This window comes from Manihot esculenta, chromosome 7 (assembly GCF_001659605.2).
Source record: "Manihot esculenta cultivar AM560-2 chromosome 7, M.esculenta_v8, whole genome shotgun sequence".
Taxonomy (NCBI): domain Eukaryota; kingdom Viridiplantae; phylum Streptophyta; class Magnoliopsida; order Malpighiales; family Euphorbiaceae; genus Manihot; species Manihot esculenta.
In genome coordinates this window covers 11391683-11411047 of record NC_035167.2, presented here as the reverse complement: position 1 = coordinate 11411047, position 19365 = coordinate 11391683, and the positions used below count along the sequence as shown (strand labels likewise).

The following is a 19365-nucleotide window of genomic DNA, read 5'->3' as shown; positions in this document are numbered from 1 at the left end:
CCGACCTGGATCCTAGCGCCGGTAACAGTTCAATTTTCGGGTCGTTACAGATTGGTATCAGAGCCCTAGGTTCATATGGTCGGACCTAGAGTGTCGGGCTCATAGATGTTCTAGAAGGTCAAGCACAATAGGAAAATCATGTCCACTAGGATAGGATGTAGAGTCATGTCTTGAATGATGATGTGAATGCCATGATTATATGCATGTGCATTAATGTTATGCTATGATATGTGACATAAGTGATGCGGGTTCATGTGTTTGCACATGAACCATTTGATGCTAATGTTTATGTGATGTGTGCTGTTTTTCAGTAAACAGGATGAGAGGAACTCGTCGATCTGCACGATTGACTGGAGTACCACCGGAGGATGAGGGCATGAGTGCCCGTCCCCCTGCATTGCCAAGGGCAATGTCTAGCAGGTCTAGCAGGGAAAGAGCAGTGAGAGACCCTAGAAGGTCTTTGGATATGAACAGAAGCAGATCAGTAAGGGGAACAGTTCAAGGAGGAATGTCTGAGGATGTGGGGGATGATATGGATGTGGATCAGAGGAGGGATGGCAGTCTTGGAGTGAGTATGTCGGAGGAGGGTATGGGAGAGTCCCAAGGAGGCACTCAGGCCTCGGGATTTGTTCAGCTACCCCAGTACCCACCCTTTTCTCAGAATCCCGGGTATTCGATGGGAGGTACATCGGATTACCCCAGCTTTAACCCTTACCACTCCCACATGCCATACCCACCTTTCTACCCACCATACCCACAGTACCCTATGTACCCACCCCCGTCCTTCTGCACCTCCTCCACCACCAGCAGCACCTACTGTCCTAGAAACCCAAATGTCTAAACCTAGCTCATCTGGAGGGAGCAAGGTCAAGATGACCGACTACATGAAGCTGGGTGCTCCCCAGTATGAAACCGGTGATGACCCGTTTGTGTATCTTGAGAGGGTTAGAACGATTACAGATGAGATAGGAGCTGATGATAGTAGAGCCATTCAGATGGCTGGGTTCACACTAAAGTGCAAGAAGGCCCGAGAGTGGTTTAAAAATTATGTGAACCCGAGGTTGGATAGCCTATCATGGGAGGAGTTTGCAAATGAGTTTGCAGGATGGGCTTTCCCTGACAGTTCAAGGGAGTTGAAAATGATTGAATTTGAACAGTTAAGGCAGACAGAAGAGATGAGTGTGGATGAGTATACAGACAGATTCTTGGAGCTGTTGCCGTTTGCTGGGCAGAATCTGGATACAGATCAGAAGAAGTCAATGAGGTATATCATGAGGCTCCATTCCAGGTATTCCTCCTTGATTCAGTCAGCAGAGAGGGAGAGTTTCCATGCCATAGTGGATATGACTCGGAGGATGAAGGCTAGTGCAATAATCGAAGGGAAAGTCAAGCAGTCAGTGGCACAGCCTTCTGGTTCCAAGACCCCAGGTGGGGGAAAGTTAGACCCTTCTTCTCTGAGTTCAGGCAGTAAGAGGTGGGGTAATACCACTAAGAAGCCAAAGAAGAACAAGTTCTGGAGCAAGATCAAGTTAGGTCTGGGATTAGGAAGTGGCTCGAGCTCAGGTGCAAATAATGCAGTATGTAGAAAGTGTGGGAAGCCGCACAAGGGTGTATGTCTAGTTGGGACAACAGCCTGCTTCAGATGTGGGCAGGAGGGACACATGGCTCGGGAGTGTCCTAGAGCAGCTTTTGTGGCACAGTCTCAGCAGACAGCCTCTGGTAGTGTGGCTCAACCAGCAGCTCAGTCGCGACTCAGGCCAGTGGCAGAGGCAGAGGGAGAGGGGCAGCCTCTTCTTCAGTGGGTTTCAGAGGTGAAGGTCCATTAGCCCCAGCACGGATCTTCACAATGACACAGCAGGAGGCAAATGCATCGAACACCGTGGTGGCAGGTAATCTCATCATTGGTTGCTCAGATGTTTATGCCTTAATGGACCCTGGTACATCTCATTCTTTCATTGCTTCGAGGGCCGTCGAGAGGTTGGGATTGATGGTCTCTGGGTTAGAGTGTCCCCTATGGGTTAGTGGACCCAAGTGTGACCCGTCAGTGGCAGAGTCAGTCTGCCAGTATAGTCCAGTTTTCGTTGAGGGAAGATGCCTTTCAGCCGACCTTGTGGTTCTAGATTTGACAGATTTTGACGTCATTCTAGGGATGGATTGGCTATCTACCCATGGTGCTACCTTGGACTGCAGAGACAAGGTAGTCAAGTTCAGATGTCAGGATGGGTCAGAGGTTGTCTTCAGAGGAGACAGGGGGAGTACACCTAGAGGTTTGATATCAGCCCTTCAGACTCGTAGGTTGCTCAGGAGGGGTTGTTAGGGTTTTCTGGCTCATGTGAGGGAGCTGGATAGTCATGTTAGAGAGCCCGCCTCAGTGCCCGTGGTCAGTGAGTTCTTAGACGTTTTCCCAGACGAGCTGCGAGGTCTACCGCCTGCTAGGGAGATAGAGTTCGAAATTAAGTTGATGCCTGGAACTAGACCGATCTCTATCCCTCCCTACAGGATGGCACCAGCAGAATTGAAGGAGCAGTTGCAAGAGTTGGTAGATAGAGGATTCATCCGACCGAGTACCTCACCTTGGGGTGCTCCAGTGCTATTTGTGAAAAAGAAGGATGGATCCCTCAGACTTTGTATCGACTACAGGCAGTTGAACAAGGTCACTACCAAGAATAAGTACCCGTTGCCAAGGATCGATGATCTATTCGACCAGCTACCAGGAGCAGGTTGTTTCTCCAAAATAGATCTGAGATCGGGGTATCATCAGTTGAGGATAAGAGAAGAGGATGTGCCGAAGACAGCATTCAGGACCAGATATGGGTACTATGAGTTCCTTGTGATGCCGTTCGGGTTAACCAATGCCCCTGTAGCATTCATAGACCTCATGAACAGAGTTTTCAGTCAATACCTGGATCACTTTGTTATTGTCTTCATAGATGATATCTTGGTGTATTCCAGGAATGCAGAGGAGCATGCCCATCATCTGAGGTTAGTTCTGCAGACCTTGAGGGAACATGGCTTGTATGCCAAGTTCTCCAAGTGTGAGTTCTGGCTGAGGAGCATTTCATTCTTGGGGCACGTTGTGTCAGAAAATGGAATCGAGGTAGACCCTAAGAAAGTGAAAGCTGTAGCTAACTGGCCTAGACCCACTACAGTGACAGAGATCAAGAGCTTCTTGGGTTTGGCAGGTTACTACAGGAGGTTCGTTCAGGACTTCTCTAAGATTACAGCTCCTATGACCAGACTGACTAAGAAGAACCAGAGATTTGTGTGGACTGACCAATGTGAAGAAAGCTTTGAGGAGCTCAAGAAGAGGTTGACTTCAGCACCAATGTTAGCTCTGCCAACTAGTAATGAAGACTTCTCAGTGTATTGTGATGCGTCCCGTGTGGGACTGGGTTGTGTGCTAATGCAGAATGAAAGGGTGATTGTGTAACGACCCGGAAACCGGACCGCTACCGGCGCTAGGATCCAGATCTGCTTAAGGCCGCCGGGATCCGTAGCAAGCCAAACATACCTCCTATCACCTGGTCAAATCCCATACATGATCAAAACTTTAACATAAAAACTTAAACATCTGATGCAAACACCGAGCTTGACCTGTATGCGACATAACTGGAAACATAAAGAACCCCCTATCAGAGCCCTCATCAAAACTCTAGCTGGGTCAACATAACATACATCAAGCTGGGATTACATCCAAAGAACTAGAACCTAACCTATGCATGCATCCAAACCACAAACATAAAACCTCCACTAGAGTCCTCATCAAACTCTAGCGTGGTAAACAACACATGCCACAAGTTTAGTTCAAACACAACTCAACATTAAAACATAACATACATCATGTATTAAAAAGGGACTAACCAAGCCTTAGGGCCAAGCACAACACTAATCCAAAAACATAACTCTACTTTACGTTACATTACATTTCATTATCTTACAATACATTATATCAATTTACAATACATGTCCACACAAAAGCACTAATCTATTACATTAACAAGACTTTTACCCTTGATGTCTTCCTGGCCTACCTCTGACCTGCAAAACTGGGGTTAGGGGAGAGGGGTGAGCTAAAAAGCCCAGTGAGTAGAAACAATAAAAACAGTTCATTAATTACATGCTCTTATGAAATGCATCACAGCACAAACATTTCACATAACGGATGGACATGACCACCAAAACTCCCTCTGACTATAACATAACACGGTGCCCGGCCCTTCGGGCTCCTCAGGACTTCATTATGCCCGGCCCTTCGGGCTCCTCAGGACTTCATTATGCCCGGCCCTTTGGGCTCCTCAGGACTTCATTATGCCCGGCCCTTCGGGCTCCTCAGGACTTCATTAACATATCATAAATAGGGCTATTGGGGTCGCCTTGGTCCATCCACATCAACAGTAAATAATGCAATGCGTCATATTCGTGTAACTAGTGCAATCAACCTATTACATATAAACATGATGCATGAACATGCTTTAGGCATTTGATTTCGTGAAATAAAAGATTAAATTCAGTTCTACTCACCTCTGGCAGACGCTGGACTGACTCTGCAACAGCTAACACTGATGGCCTCCTCGGTCCCTCGGGTCCGATCCTACACAGGTAGACTCGAATGAGGTGCCAAACACACTCTAAACAACTCATAAACAACTCCCCAAAAATCCCCTAAAACATCCATAAAACATGCATAGAAAATGCCTATGAAAGGGCTGGACAGGGCACTTTCGGCGGCCGAAGGTCCCTTCCAGAGCCGAAAGTCATGCAGGTTCGGGGACACTTTCGGCGGCCGAACCCTCTCTCCAGATCCGAAAGTCAGGCACTTTCGGCGGCCGAAAGTCTGCTTCAAATCCGAAACACAACTTTCGGGGGCAAGGTTAGGCGGCCAATCCATGCATCCATAGGCAGGTTCGGCGGCCGAAACTACCTTCGGCGGCCGAACCTGAGTTCATCCAGAACTCAGCCTCTTATGCATACAAGCCTCTCAAGCCTTCCAAACACCCCAAAACAAGCACCCAACCTCTTAAAAACATGCATAAACCCTTAACCATGCACAAAGGAGCTTAAACAAGTTTAAACTCCAACAAAGAACATCATAGAGCATACATAAAGAGCTTATGACCCACATAAGCCAAAACCATCAAAACTACTCAAAACCTCACTTGCTCTCTCCCAATCATGCATATACTCTCCCACATGCATAAAGGAGCATAAACTAACATAAACTCCTCAACACAAATATCACATAACATACATTAGGCATAAAACCCACATAAACCCTAACATACATCTCTATCCATACTCAACCATTAAAACTCCATTAAACTTACTTAAAACTTTATTAAAATACAAGGAAAGCAAAGATCTACACTTACCTCTTGAAGATTGAGGGTTGGTGCGATCCCTAACTCGGAGGTGTGGAGGATACAAGCTCCAAAAGCCTCCAAGCTCCAAAAGCCTCCAAGCTCCTAAAACTCCCACTACAAAAAAACTGTGAAATTGCGACCAAAATTAGCGACCAAAATTTTTGGTTACTATATAGCAATCAATCAGCGACCATTCTGCTACTACATGAATAAAATAATATTTTTATTTAATAAAAAGCTCAACGACTAAAAATAGATCGTTATTTGGTCGCTATTTAGCGACCAAATTTTAAATCGTCGCTAAATTTAGCGGGGATTAGTGGCGCGAGATATTTACGACCATATTTACGATAAAATTGCGACTATTTTTTGAGTGGGAATATAATGTTATAATTTGCGACCATATTTAACGACTAATTAGTTTAGTCGCTAAACAGCGACCAATCAACGACCAATCAGCGACCATTTTATTTTTAAAATTTTGATTTAATTTTTAATTAAATTTTATTTTATTTAAAATTTTAAATTAAAATTAAATATACTGTTAAAATATTTTTTTATAATTTTACGTATATTCTTATTTTTAATACAATTTATTTTAAAAAATAATTTAAAATATTGTTATTATAAATTAATACAATATAATATTTTAATACAATAAAACTATATTATTTATCTTTAAAAAAATTATACCATTAAAGACAAAATTAATAAATATATAGTATAAAATATTTTAAATAATATAAATTATAAAAATAAAATCTTAATTTAAAGATAAAAAATAAACCTAAATACACAAACCTGCTATCCAAAGAACCCTTAAATCCCAACTCTAAATCTCTCTCAACTCTCAAGTCTCTATGCATAATATAAACCTCAATAAATAAGTAATTTTTCTCATTTCTGTGATTTTCGGTCTTTACAGTCGATTTTGCTCTTGGAAGACTCTATCTTTGTCTTCACTCTCTTCAACCTCTCTTTTTGAGAACAACCATCTTGGACTCAGAAGGTACTCTCTCTCTCATCTTCTTCTTCATCTCTCTCTCCATCTATCGTAGCTTCTCTGAATCTCTCCTCCCAGACAGCGTGAAAAAGGAAAAATCACAGAATCAAGACGGAAGGATAGAGGTTCTTTTGGGAATTTCATACTGATTTGCCCCTTGCCTTTAATTGGGAGAAGTGTACAGACCTATCGGTTTTCTCTGGGCCTTGAACTTGTTGAGGAGCTCTCGATCTCCCACTCTACCTTTGATGTTGATTTGTTTCTTGGTATTGCAGAACCATGGAATAGAAAGTCAATCTCCAGACAACAGGGTAAAGTTCTAATCGTTTCTATTTTTCCTTTGAGCATAATTTTCCAGCAAGCTGTTTTCTCATCCATGAGCTTATGGGTTGAAATAGCTTTAAATGGGCACTCCTTTGTTCAATTTATTTTTTTTTTTCTGAAGCAGGTTGAATTTATTTATATTGAGGACATGTGTTTAAGAAGTTAAAAGCTATAGGTGGAGACTGGTGTCTAAAATTGGGTGGGTGGGGGGTGTTTTCTGCTGTTCCAATTGGGATTCTTGTTGTTTGTGGTGTAAATTTTGCGAGGTTTGACCACTGACAATGATTTTTGAAGTGATTTATGATGATTCTCTCCTTGATATATTAGTTCCATGTGTCAAAATTATTCTAGTTATTGAGAACGTATTCGAATTTATGTTCAAAATGTTGGTTTTGAAGGGAAATCTTCTCTCTGTTGGATGAAAGTCATAAATGCAACTCAGTATACAAGTGTTTCTTAAAGTTTATTACTTCATTTGTATCTACTATATTGGTGTCATAAGTATTTGATTGTGTTTTTTTTTTCTTATTGAATCCCTTGTTCCTGTGTGATTGTTTAAGGTTTTCTTAAAAAATGAGATTGGGTTGCATTAAAACTATTATTTGGTTGTAAGTTGAAATATGAAATTTAAATATGTGCGCTGGCTGTCTTTTTTATTATTATTTTCTTTTATAAATAGCAATGCTAATTAGGGTCTTTCTTTTCTGCTATTGATTTCTTAAATTCAACTTATTTATAATTTACATAAGAGATGCTTTCACATTTTCTCTCTTCTATAAGGTGTTCTTGTATTAAATTCCACTTGTTTATGAAGAGTGCTTTTTCTAGAAGGACTTGTTTTAAAAAACTATTATGAATGAAAAATTATTTCCCAATAGGGATGAATTTGGCCGCGTAGGACCTTGTTAGCATTCGAGTTGCCATTCAATTAAATAGTGACTGGTTGAACTGGACAAAGTTATCCTCCAAATCACATATAAAGATCACAACAAAAGGGACAAAAGAATCGTGATTATTAAGTTGTGACTTGAACAAATAAAAAAAGCTGGCAGGTTGGGCATGAATATTATTCATGATTCGGCCTAGTCACAAAACCCACATTAATCCTATATACCCATTTGACCAATTAGAAAACCCATCTATATTCTCACAAAAGGAAGAAGAGAAAGGTCAGTGGCGATGATGATTAATTGTGATTGAAATGAAGAAATAGGCATTTCTAAGCATATATACTAAAATAAGGAGACCTGGCTGCTTGTTGGAGAGGTAGAGAGAAAGATAGGATTGGTTGGGACTTACTCTAAAGTGCTTTTGGGATATTTCATTTTTGAAAAAAAGAAAAAGAAAAGAAAGTGCTGATTCAATCGCGAAATCTATAGGACACATTTTGGCCTACCATTTCGTTTACTTCTTCTCCAACTCTAAACCCCATTATCATCACCTTCGGTTAATATTTCCCGTCTCCATCATTAACCATAATCATTAATATATTTAGTTTTTACATTATTATCTCATATTATTTGTGGGTTTTAATTTTATTTTCAATGTTGATTATTTTCCATTGTGAGCTCACTTGATTTGGGCAACAAAACCTATCATTTTGATAACATGGCACCCCCTCCTTATTAAAAGCCAATGGAATCCATTACCACCATTTCGTAGTTTGAGAGACCTGAAGGTAATGAGCAGTATATCTGCATTTTTATTTTTTCGATGTATGTTGAGTTGTTTTTTCTTCTCCAGTCCACTGCTTCTCATCACCTTACAAAAATATCAACATAGAGACAGAAAATAAATACATTTTTTAAATATAATCTCTCCAATTTTTTATTATTAATAAGGGTTTAGTCTTAAGCTGCTTCTGAATTGCAATTTCATTTTGCATAATCAATTCCCCTGTCCCACCTTTGGTGTATATATATATATATATATAATTCTGAATTGTCATATCATTTTGATTTTAAGCTGATTCTTTTGTTGTACTAATGTTATTGCATGAAGAACAACTTCCGTGCTATTTCATCAGCCTTATTGTTGGATGCATGCATGGCATCTCAATTCTGTGTTTGACTTTTGACTAGGGTCTGTTTCATATGTTCCTTCTCAATTGGTACTTTTTCCTATATGACTGTGCTTGTGGATATTGACCTTTTTCTATCTAATTAACTTCTAGAAGTGAAATATGAATCATATGTTTCACTGGTTAATTAAGATTGTTTTTCTTTTCGGTTTGAGCTGGCACACTGCAATTCAATGAATTTGTTAAAGATTTTTTACTTGATCAAGTAGTATAGGAAGTCAGCATTCATGTTAACAAGTGTTATCATTTTATTATCTATCTGGGTTTTTGAAGAGATACTGGGTGTTAGTAAATTGCATCGGCCTTTTCATGAATGCTTAGGCATCTAGGCCAAGTGGCGCATACCATTCACATAAACCTGCCACCTTTTGTTATTTACTCAAGTGATAATTACAACTTGTTTCTTCAGCCAGATACTGCTGTCAGTCTGTGTTCAAGTCATTATCTTTATATGCGACTTGAAGGTAAGTTTGTCCGCTTTAACCTATCGCTATTTTGAATAGCGACTGAATATTGACGTGTTCTACGTGGCCAAATTCACCCCTATTTGGAAAATAAGTTTTCATGCATCCCTTTTCCGCAAATAGTTCTAAAAAATAATCTCTTATGGGAAAAAAAGTTCATTTTATTCGGTTGATTACTTTAAATCAATGAGTTGTTCAATTGAGAAAAAAATGATTTTAGGTCTGAAAAGAGTAGCGGTTTCCTCATAAAGAGCTTTCTTGATAATAACATGTGAGAGTGTTTTCTTCAGAATATGTTGTACATAGAAGTGATTGGTTTTGTGGTGTTCATTTCTCTTTTCGGAGCTAATGCATTTTCTTATTTGTTGCTTATCATTGTTTCCTTGCCCTTCTTTGGTTTCTGGTTAATCCTCTGCTTATTTGTTAATCTGACAGAGGCCTTCTGGAGCATCTTTGCTAATACTAGCAAATAAGCAAGACCTAAAAGGTGCTCTTACACCAGATGAAATTGCTAAGGTACTGATTTAAATATTGTAATTTGTAGGTCATTTTTCTTTCTTGGACCAACTTGAAGTTTGTTGTCCTTTTTCCATGTTATTACTGTGCTGCTCATTGTCCTGGAATATTCACTCTCCCGGTGTACTTGTGAACTTTAATTTGATATTTGAGCATGTGTGTCCACTTGTGAATCTTGCTTTCTCAATTATGTCATCAGGTGTGTTTGTTTCAGCAGCTATTAATGATGTTAGGCACGTGTATTCTGTTTCTTCCTATTCTACTTTAAATCCTATTATATTTTATCAGAACGGGGCAAAGAACATTTCATGGTTTAATGATTACGGAAGTCGACTTGATATGCATATATTTTTAAATATCTGTAACTCTCCAGTATTTGGGCAATGAAAGAAGCATGGTTCAAAATGGTTAAGCATGCCTTAGTATCTTGACCTTAGACTTCCAACATAATCAGGTTAAAGTTACTATATATATATATATATATAATTTTTTGGTTTCCCTTTTCTTTTCTTCCAAAGTTATTATGTCTAATTTATAGTCTTGCTTTCGTCTTTTGAAATTCTAAAATGGAGTTTGTAAAACTTCTGCAGGTACTAAACCTGGAGAATATGGACAAAACCAGGCATTGAAAAATCGTAGGCTGTAGCGCATACACAGGGGAGGGGCTGCTTGAGGGATTTGATTGGTTGGTTCAGGACATGATGATACCTTAGGATTTAGTCAACATTAAGCAATAGAGTTAGGGTTTTTTTTATTGGCCCTCTTAGAGAACTGATTAAGGTCCATTTGTACTGTTTTATTAACTATCATATTGTTGTGGAATTTAGTCAAGCTGTGAATTTGACCAAAAAAAAAAGGTCAAGCTGTGAAACTTTTTGGGTCAATAGTATTATTGAAACTTTCAATGGGAAGTTTGGGTCAATATTAGTGACTAAATTTGCGATGAAATAATGACTAAATGCTCTTTTTTGAGGCGATCAAATAACAATGAAATAGCGATCAAAACAGCGACCATTTCGCAATTAAAATTTAGCGGCCAAAAAATGGTCGCTGATTGGTCGCTATTTTGTAATACTTAATTTGCCATGACACCAAATTAGCGACCAAAAAATGGTCGCTGATTGGTCTCTATTTTAGCGACTAATTTTCAGATTGTCGCCAAAATTTTAGCGACTGGCCAAACACTGACCATTTCATTTTGGTCGCTATTTCATAATAGCGACCAAATTCTTCCTTTTTAGCGACCAAAATCTTCCTTTTTAGCGACCAAAATTTTGGTCGCTAAATCACTGTTTTTTTGTAGTGTCCTATTTAAGCTTCAAAACTTCAAAATAAGGGTAGAACTCATGAAAACTTGAGGGATGGGTAGAGAAAGCATGTAAAACGACCAAAGGAGGGTATAGACTCACCTGAGCTCGAGAATGGGGAGAAAACTCGCCCATTTCCGATCTGAGGGCTCTTTATAGGTGGCCTGGTCAACGACCTTCGGCAGCCTAACGTGCCCCCTAAATTCATGCATGTTCGGCGGCCGAACTTGAGGTTCGGCGGCCGAACCTTGGTTCGTTCAAACAAAGCTTTCGGAGGCCAAAAGCGCTCTCGAAACCTTCCCATGTTCGGCGGCCGAACTTCACTTTCGGCGGCCGAACCTGGCAAATGCCTCATTAGTCTTTTCTTTTCAAAACTCAATTCTTTTCCATTTAAAACCATGAAATCAGTAAAAACATTTTTGAAAACTCAATTTACCCCTCTAGAAGCCTCTGGCATCTTCAGAATTCCAGATTCCAACGGAGATTCCGCCGGAAGGTAGGGATTCTGATGCCAGAATCTAGCCGGGTAATACAGATTGCTTATGCTTCTAGGCAGCTGAAGAAGCACGAGTTGAATTACCCTACACATGACCTTGAGATGGCAGCGGTAATCTTTGCACTCAAGATGTGGAGGCATTACCTTTATGGGGTAAAATGTGAGACCTTCACAGATTATAAAAGCCTGCAGTACATCCTGAGTCAGAGAGAGCTAAATTTGAGTCATAGAAGATGGGAAGAACTATTCAGTGACTATGATTGCAAGATCCAGTACCATCCGGGTAAGGCAAATGTTGTGGCAGAAGCCTTAAGCCGGAAATCACTTGGCAGTTTGTCCCATATTTCAGCAGAGAGGAGGTCAGTAGTGAGGGAGTTCTTCGAGCTCATCAATGAAGGTCTACAATTGGAGTTGTCTGGTACAGGTGCTTTGATAGCCCAGATGAGAGTGGCACCGTGTTTTTGGAGCAGGTGGCTCAGAAATAGCACGAGGACCCAGAGTTAGTAAAGATTGCCAGGACTGTTCAGTCAGGCAAGAACGAAGAGTTTAGATTTGACAATAAGGGGATCCTCCACTATGGGAATAGATTGTGTGTACCAGATGACGTGGGACTGAAGGGAGACATTATGAGGGAAGCTCATAATGCCAAATACAGTGTTCACCCTGGAGCCACCAAAATGTATCAAGATCTGATGAGAGTGTATTGATGGCCAGCTATGAAGAGAGAAGTGGCACAATTTGTGTCAGCCTGCGAAATATGTTAGAGGGTGAAGCTGGAACATCAGAAGCCGGCTGGAATGCTTAACCCACTACCCATTCCAGAGTGGAAATGGGAGAATATAGCTATGGACTTCGTGGTGGGGCTACCGGCGGCGTCCAACAGATTGGACTCCATATGGGTGATTGTGGACAGACTGACCAAATCTGCTCACTTCATCCCTGTCAGGAGTGGCTATTCTGTGGACAAATTGGCGCAGGTGTATGTAGATGAGGTTGTTAGGCTGCATGGGGTTCCTATTTCAATAGTGTCTGATAGAGGACCCCAGTTCACCTCCAGGTTTTGGCGGAGTCTGCAGAACGCTATGGGTACCAGGTTGGATTTTAGCACTGCTTTCCATCCACAGACGGACGGACAGTCAGAGAGAACTATCCAAACAATAGAGGATATGCTCAGAACGTGTGTGCTAGATTTTGGCGGTTATTGGAGGCAGCATCTACCTTTGGTGGAGTTTGCCTACAATAACAGCCATCATACTAGCATAGGGATGGATCCATATGAAGCTTTGTATGGAAAGAAGTGCAGGTCGCCTGTCTGTTGGGAAGAAGTTGGAGAAAGGGCCTTGGCAGGGCCTGAGCTAGTAGAGATCACCAGCAGAGTGGTGCCCATAATCAGAGAAAGGATCAAGACTGCTTCAAGCAGGCAAAAGAGTTATGCAGATGTCCGCAGAAGGCAAGTAGAGTTTCAGGAGGGGGATTTGGTATTGCTCAAGGTGTCTCCAATGACAGGGGTGATTCGGTTCGGGAAGAAAGGTAAGCTAGCCCCACGGTACATCGGACCCTTTGAAATCTTGCAAAAGATCGGGAATGTATCGTATAAGTTGGACTTACCTGCTTCTATGGAGAGAATCCATCCGGTTTTTCATGTTTCCATGTTAAGAAAGTTCGTGTCAGATCTGAGCAAGGTTCTTAGTGAGCCTGATGTAGAGATCCAAGAAGATCTCACCTATGTTGAGCAACCAGTGCGGATCATAGACACCCAGATCAGAAAGCTAAGAAACAAGGAAATCCCGATGGTGAAAGTCCTTTGGAATCACCACAACATTGAGGAGTGTACCTGGGAGACACGGGAGTCCATGCTCCAGCAATATCCTCATCTCTTTTAAAGTAAGTGTTATGTGTTTTATGTGAATGTTTATGTTTTATGCCATGCTATGTTTGTTTGGTGAACATTCGGGGACGAATGTTCTTAATGGGGGAAGAATGTAATACCCGGCTAGACTCTAGTATCAGAATTCCTACCGTCCGGTGGAATCTCGGATGTCGGAAAACTCTAGAAGGGTAAAACCATGTTTTCATAAAATGTTTTAATGTATTTTATGGTTTTAAGCAAGAAAGGAAATTGAGTTTTGAATGAAAAAGACCAAGGGAGGCATTTCCAGGTTCGGCCGCCGAACCCCAAGTTCGGCCGCCAAACATTGGATAGTTTAGAGGGGCAAGTTAGGCTTCCAAAAGTTTGAAAGGTTCGGCCGCCGAACCTCATGTTCGGCCGCCGAACTTGCATGAGTTTTGGAGGCACTTTAGGCTGCCGAAAGGTAGTCTGGCAGCCCCTATAAAAGGGCTCCATGGCCGAAACGGGCGAGTTTTCTCCCCATTTTCGGCCACGGTGAGTTCCTACTCTCCCATGGTTGATCTTTGATGTTTTTCCTCCGATCTTTCATGCTTTAACAAGCTTTATGTTGATTTGAAGATATTTGAACAAAAAGAGCAAGTTTTGAAACTTGGAGACTAAAGAGTTGATTTCTCCCCATCTCCGAGCTAGAATCGTCTCCCCTCTCGTTCTTCAAGAGGTAAGAGTAGATCCATAGTTCATTTCATGTTTTAAGCAAGTTTTATGAAGTTTCTTGGGGTAGAAATGCATGTGTAGGTTTTTTATGAGTTTTTGGTTAAATGTGTGTTTATGAACAATGTATGTTGAATATGCATGTTTGATGTGTTGTAGTTGGGGTTTAGGATTGTAACGACCCGAAAATCGGACCGCTACCGGCGCTAGGATCTAGGTCGGCTTAAGGCCGCCGAGACCCGTAGCAAGCCTAACATGCAACCTGACAACCTGTTTAATCCCATACATGATCAAGAAAATACATAAAAATTTAAAACTTTTCTTTCGTTCATACACCAATTCAACCTGTGCATGCACTATACATAAACATAATCATAATCATGACCCCTCTTTGAGATCTCATCAATGCCCCAATGGGCAATACATCATACGTTGAGTTGGTTTGCATACTCATCATAAAATATATAAGATCATGTATTAAAAGGGATATCTCATACATAAAGTCAAACACAATCTCTAATCCTCAAAGTCATTACATGACTAAGACTGTACTTTTACATAACATTAATACATTTATCATGTCCACACTATCTATTACATACACATGACTTCATTACTCTTATGGATCTTCTGGTCTACCCTGTACCTGCAATCCTGGGGGAAAATGGGAGAGGGGTGAGCTACTAGAGCCCAGTGAGCAGAATAATGAAAACATTTAAATCATATGGATCATGGAATGCGTCACATCACAGCTAATCACATCAAGGATGAACTTGTCACCAATAGCCCTCTACATAGTCCAACTGTGCTAGAACGTAGAATGGGTCCTGGTCTTTCCCTTACATAGCATAACATAACAATGTCCAACTGTGCCAGAACGTAGAATGGGTCCTGGTCTTTCTCTTACATAGTGCCAGCGAACGTAGAATGGGTCCCACTGGTCTTACATTCCGTACCGTACATATCACATCGTCATATCATAGATCGAGGGCTTTGGGTCATCCAACATTCATCCACATCAATCAACAATAAAGTATGCAATGCAACATATTCGTGAATTCTAATGCAATCAACCTAGTACATCTCATAGCATTCATGATGCGTGAAACATGCTAAAAAGTCCATTATTTGCTTTAAAACATAATAAGTTATTCCACTCACCTCTGGGTAGCTCTGACCAGACACTGGAGCAGCTAACTCACTGCTGGGGTCCTCGGTTCCTCGGGTCCGAACCTACACAGGTGGACTCAAATGAGGGACCAAACTAACAAGAACATAACTCTAAACTACTCCCCAAAAACCCCCTAAAACATCATGAAACAATCATAGAAAAACATGCAAGAGAGGGCTGGACAGGGCACTTTCGGCGGCAGGTTCGGCGGCACCTTCGGCGGCCGAAACTCCCAGACAGAGACGAAACTCATGCATGTTCGGTGGCACTTTCGGCGGCCGAAACTCCCAGACAGAGACGAAAGTCCTCTTTCGGGGGCAAGCTTCGGCAGCCGAAAGGCCTGCCTCCCCAGCCATGTTCGGCGGCCGAAAGTTCCTTCGGCTGCCGAACCTGGTTTCTGCCAAAGGGCAGAAACTTGGCTTCCTTAAGCACATTTGCCTCCAAAACTTCCAATCATGCACTTAGCTCAACTAAAACATGCAAGTATACATACATTGGCTCCTAGGGGCTTCAAACTAACTTAAACCCCAACTACAACACACAACAACAACACAATCCAACATACATTGCTCAAAACATAACATTAATTCAAAAACCTAACTATGAGCTAAACATGCATTCTACCCCATAGATCTTGCATAAAACTTACTTTAAACATGAAATGAGCTTAAGATCGGCTCTTACCTCTTGAAGATCGAGAGAGAGACGTCCTAAACTCGGAGCTGGGAGATTTTTGAGTTCTTGAACCTCAAAACTCCAAAACTTTGCTCAAAGCTTGAAAATCTTCAAAACAAGTAAAAACTCATGAAAATCGAGTAGGATTGGAAGAAAAGAACTCAAGATCGGTGAGGAACGGCGGAGAACTCACCTTGGCCGGAAATGGGGAAAAAACTCGCCCGTTTTCGGCTAAGGGACCCTTTTATAGTGGCTGGCCAGGCCAATTTCGGGGGCCGAACGTGCCTCCGCATGCATGCCATGTTCGGCGGCCGAACCTGGACTTTCCTCACTTATGCTTTCGGGGGCCTAAAGGCGCTCCCGAAGGCATGCATGTTCGGCGGCCGAACTTGAGGTTCGGCGGCCGAACCTGAGTTTTCCTCCAAGGCTGTTTTTATGCAAAAACTCATTTCCATTTTACTTAAAACCAAGAAATACCTTAAAACATTTTATGAAAACATGATTCTACCCTACTAGAGGCTTTCGACATCCGAGGTTCCACCGGACGGTAGGAATTCCGATACCGGAGTCTAGCCGGGTATTACATTCTCCCCCCCTTAAGAACATTCGTCCACGAATGTTCCTCAACTAGCACATAGCATGGCATAAAACATAACATACATACATAGCACATAAACACATAGAGATCTAACCTTAAAAGAGATGAGGGTACTGCTGGAGCATAGACTCCCGTGTCTCCCAAGTGCATTCTTCCAAATTGTGGTGGTTCCACAGGATTTTCACCATCGGGATTTCCTTGTTTCTTAGCTTTCTGATCTGGGTGTCTATGATCCGTACTGGTTGTTCAACATAGGTGAGATCCTCTTGGACCTCCACATCAGGCTCACTAAGAACCTTGCTCGGATCTGACACAAACTTCCTCAACATGGAAACATGGAAAACCGGATGGATTCTTTCCATTGAAGCAGGTAAATCCAGCTTGTACGACACATTCCCAATCTTTTGCAAGATTTCAAAGGGTCCAATGTATCGTGGGGCTAGTTTACCTTTCTTTCCGAAGCGAACCACTCCTTTCATAGGAGACACCTTGAGCAATACCCGATCCCCCTCCTGAAACTCTAACTGTCTTCTGCGGATGTCTGCATAGCTCTTCTGTCTGCTTGCAGCAGTCTTGATTCTTTCTCTGATTATGGGTACTACCCTGCTGGTAATCTCTACTAGCTCAGGCCCTGCCAAGGCCTTTTCTCCAACTTCTTCCCAGCAAACAGGTGATCTGCACTTCCTCCCATACAAAGCTTCATATGGAGCCATCCCGATGCTAGCATGATGGCTGTTATTGTAGGCAAACTCCACCAAAGGTAGATGCTGCCTCCAAGAACCGCCAAAGTCCAGCACACACATTCTGAGCATATCCTCGATAGTCTGGATGGTCCTTTCTGACTGTCCATCAGTCTGGGGGTGGAAGGCAGTACTGAAATCCAACCTAGTACCCATGGCATTCTGCAGACTCCGCCAAAACCTGGAGGTGAACTGGGGCCCTCTATCTGACACTATTGAAACAGGAACCCCATGCAGCCTGACGATCTCGTCGACATACACCTGCGCCAACTTGTCCACAGAATAGCCACTCCTGACAGGGATGAAGTGAGCAGATTTGGTGAGTCTGTCCACAATCACCCATATGGAGTCCAATCTGTTGGATGCCGCCGGTAACCCCACTACGAAGTCCATAGCTATATTCTCCCATTTCCACTCTGGAATAGGTAGCGGGTTAAGCATTCCAGCCGGCTTCTGATGTTCCAGCTTCACCCTCTGACACACTTCGCAGGCTGACACAAACTGTGCCACTTCTTTCTTCATGGCTGGCCACCAATAAACCTTCTTCAGATCTTGATACATCTTGGTGGCCCCGGGGTGAACGCTGTATCTTGCATTATGAGCCTCTCTCATAATGTCTCCTTTTAGCCCTATGTCATCTGGTACACATAGTCTGCTCTCATAGCGGAGGATCCCCTTGCTGTCGAATCTGAACTCACTATCATTGCCTGACTGAACAGTCCTGACAATCTTCACTAACTCCGGGTCCTCATGCTGTTTCTGAGCCACCTGCTCCAGAAACACGGGTGCCACTCTCATCTGGGCCACCAAGGCACTTGTACCAGACAACTCCATCTGTAGGCCTTCCTCAACGAGCTTGTAAAACTCCTTCACCACTGGCCTCCTCTCTGCCGATATGTGGGATAAACTGCCGAGTGATTTCCGGCTTAAGGCGTCTGCCACGACATTCGCCTTACCCGGATGGTACTGAATCTTGCAATCATAGTCACTCAGCAGCTCCACCCATCTTCTTTGTTTCAAGTTCAAATCTCTTTGACTCAGGATGTACTGCAGGCTCTTATGATCTGTAAAGATCTCACATTTAACCCCATAGAGGTAGTGCCTCCACATCTTGAGTGCAAAGATTACTGCTGCCATTTCCAGGTCATGTGTGGGGTAATTCAACTCATGCTTCTTTAGCTGCCTAGAAGCATAAGCAATCACCCTTTCATTTTGCATTAACACACAACCCAAACCCACTCGGGATGCATCACAGAAGACCGTGAAGTCCTCACTGCTAGCTGGCAAAGCTAAAATTGGTGCCGAAGTCAACCTCCTCTTAAGCTCTTCAAAACTCTCTTTGCACTGGTCGGTCCACACAACTTCTGATTCTTCCTGGTTAACCTGGTCAGAGGAGCTGCAATTTTCGAGAAGTCCTGGACGAACCTCCTGTAGTAACCTGCCAAACCCAAGAAACTTCTAATCTCTGTCACTGAAGTGGGTCTAGGCCAGTTAGCCACAGCTTCTACCTTCTTGGGGTCCACCTCTATCTCGTTTTCTGACACCACATGCCCCAAGAATGAAATGCTCCTCAGCCAAAACTCACACTTAGAGAACTTGGCATACAAGCCATGTTCCCTCAAGGTCTACAGAACCAACCTCAGATGATGGGCATGCTCCTCTGCATTCCTGGAATACACCAAGATATCATCTATGAAGACAATAACGAAGTGATCCAGGTATTGGCTAAACACTCTGTTCATGAGATCCATGAATGCTGCAGGGGCGTTGGTTAACCCGAACGGCATCACAAGGAACTCAAAATACCCATATCTGGTCCTGAAAGCTGTCTTCGGCACATCTTCATCCCTTATCCTTAGCTGATGGTACCCCGATCTTAGATCTATTTTGGAGAAACAACCCGCTCCTGCTAGCTGGTCGAATAGATCATCGATCCTTGGCAGAGGGTACCTATTTTTGGTAGTGACTTTGTTCAACTGTCTGTAGTCGATACAAAGTCTGAGGGACCCATCCTTCTTTCTCACAAACAAGACCGGAGCACCCCAAGGTGAGGTACTCTGTCGGATGAAGC

At 42.4% G+C, this 19365-nt stretch overlaps 1 protein-coding gene across 4 annotated transcripts; it reads left to right on the top strand.

Moving 5' to 3' along the window:
* The first annotated feature begins 6185 nt into the window (after window positions 1–6185).
* Window positions 6186–10669, top strand: LOC110618584 (ADP-ribosylation factor-like protein 2). 4 transcript variants are annotated; one of them, XR_002488531.2, is made up of 4 exons: window positions 6186–6674; window positions 9177–9231; window positions 9667–9747; window positions 10338–10669. XR_002488531.2 is itself a non-coding variant. In XM_021761746.2 (4 exons), the coding sequence occupies exons 1-4, from the start codon at window positions 6612–6614 to the stop codon at window positions 10374–10376; spliced, it is 234 nt and encodes a 77-aa protein (XP_021617438.1). In that variant the 5' UTR covers window positions 6194–6611; the 3' UTR covers window positions 10377–10669. The 4 variants fall into 4 exon arrangements, 1 of the variants encoding a protein (XP_021617438.1); XM_021761746.2 differs by having other exon boundaries at window positions 6194–6674; window positions 9181–9231; XR_002488532.2 differs by lacking the exon at window positions 9177–9231 and having other exon boundaries at window positions 6208–6369; window positions 6442–6674.
* The last annotated feature ends 8696 nt before the right edge of the window (window positions 10670–19365 follow it).

What these genes read in the sequence shown, in the direction of transcription:
- LOC110618584 (XM_021761746.2), top strand. Translation starts at nt 6,612, where the DNA reads ATGTTGATTTGTTTCTTGGTATTGCAGAACCATGGAATAGAAAGTCAA. An exon ending in GTCAATCTCCAGACAACAGG is followed by an intron (nt 6,675 to 9,180) that starts GTAAAGTTCTAA and finishes TTCTTCAGCCAG; the next exon opens with ATACTGCTGTCAGTCTGTGT. An exon ending in TCTTTATATGCGACTTGAAG is followed by an intron (nt 9,232 to 9,666) that starts GTAAGTTTGTCC and finishes TTAATCTGACAG; the next exon opens with AGGCCTTCTGGAGCATCTTT.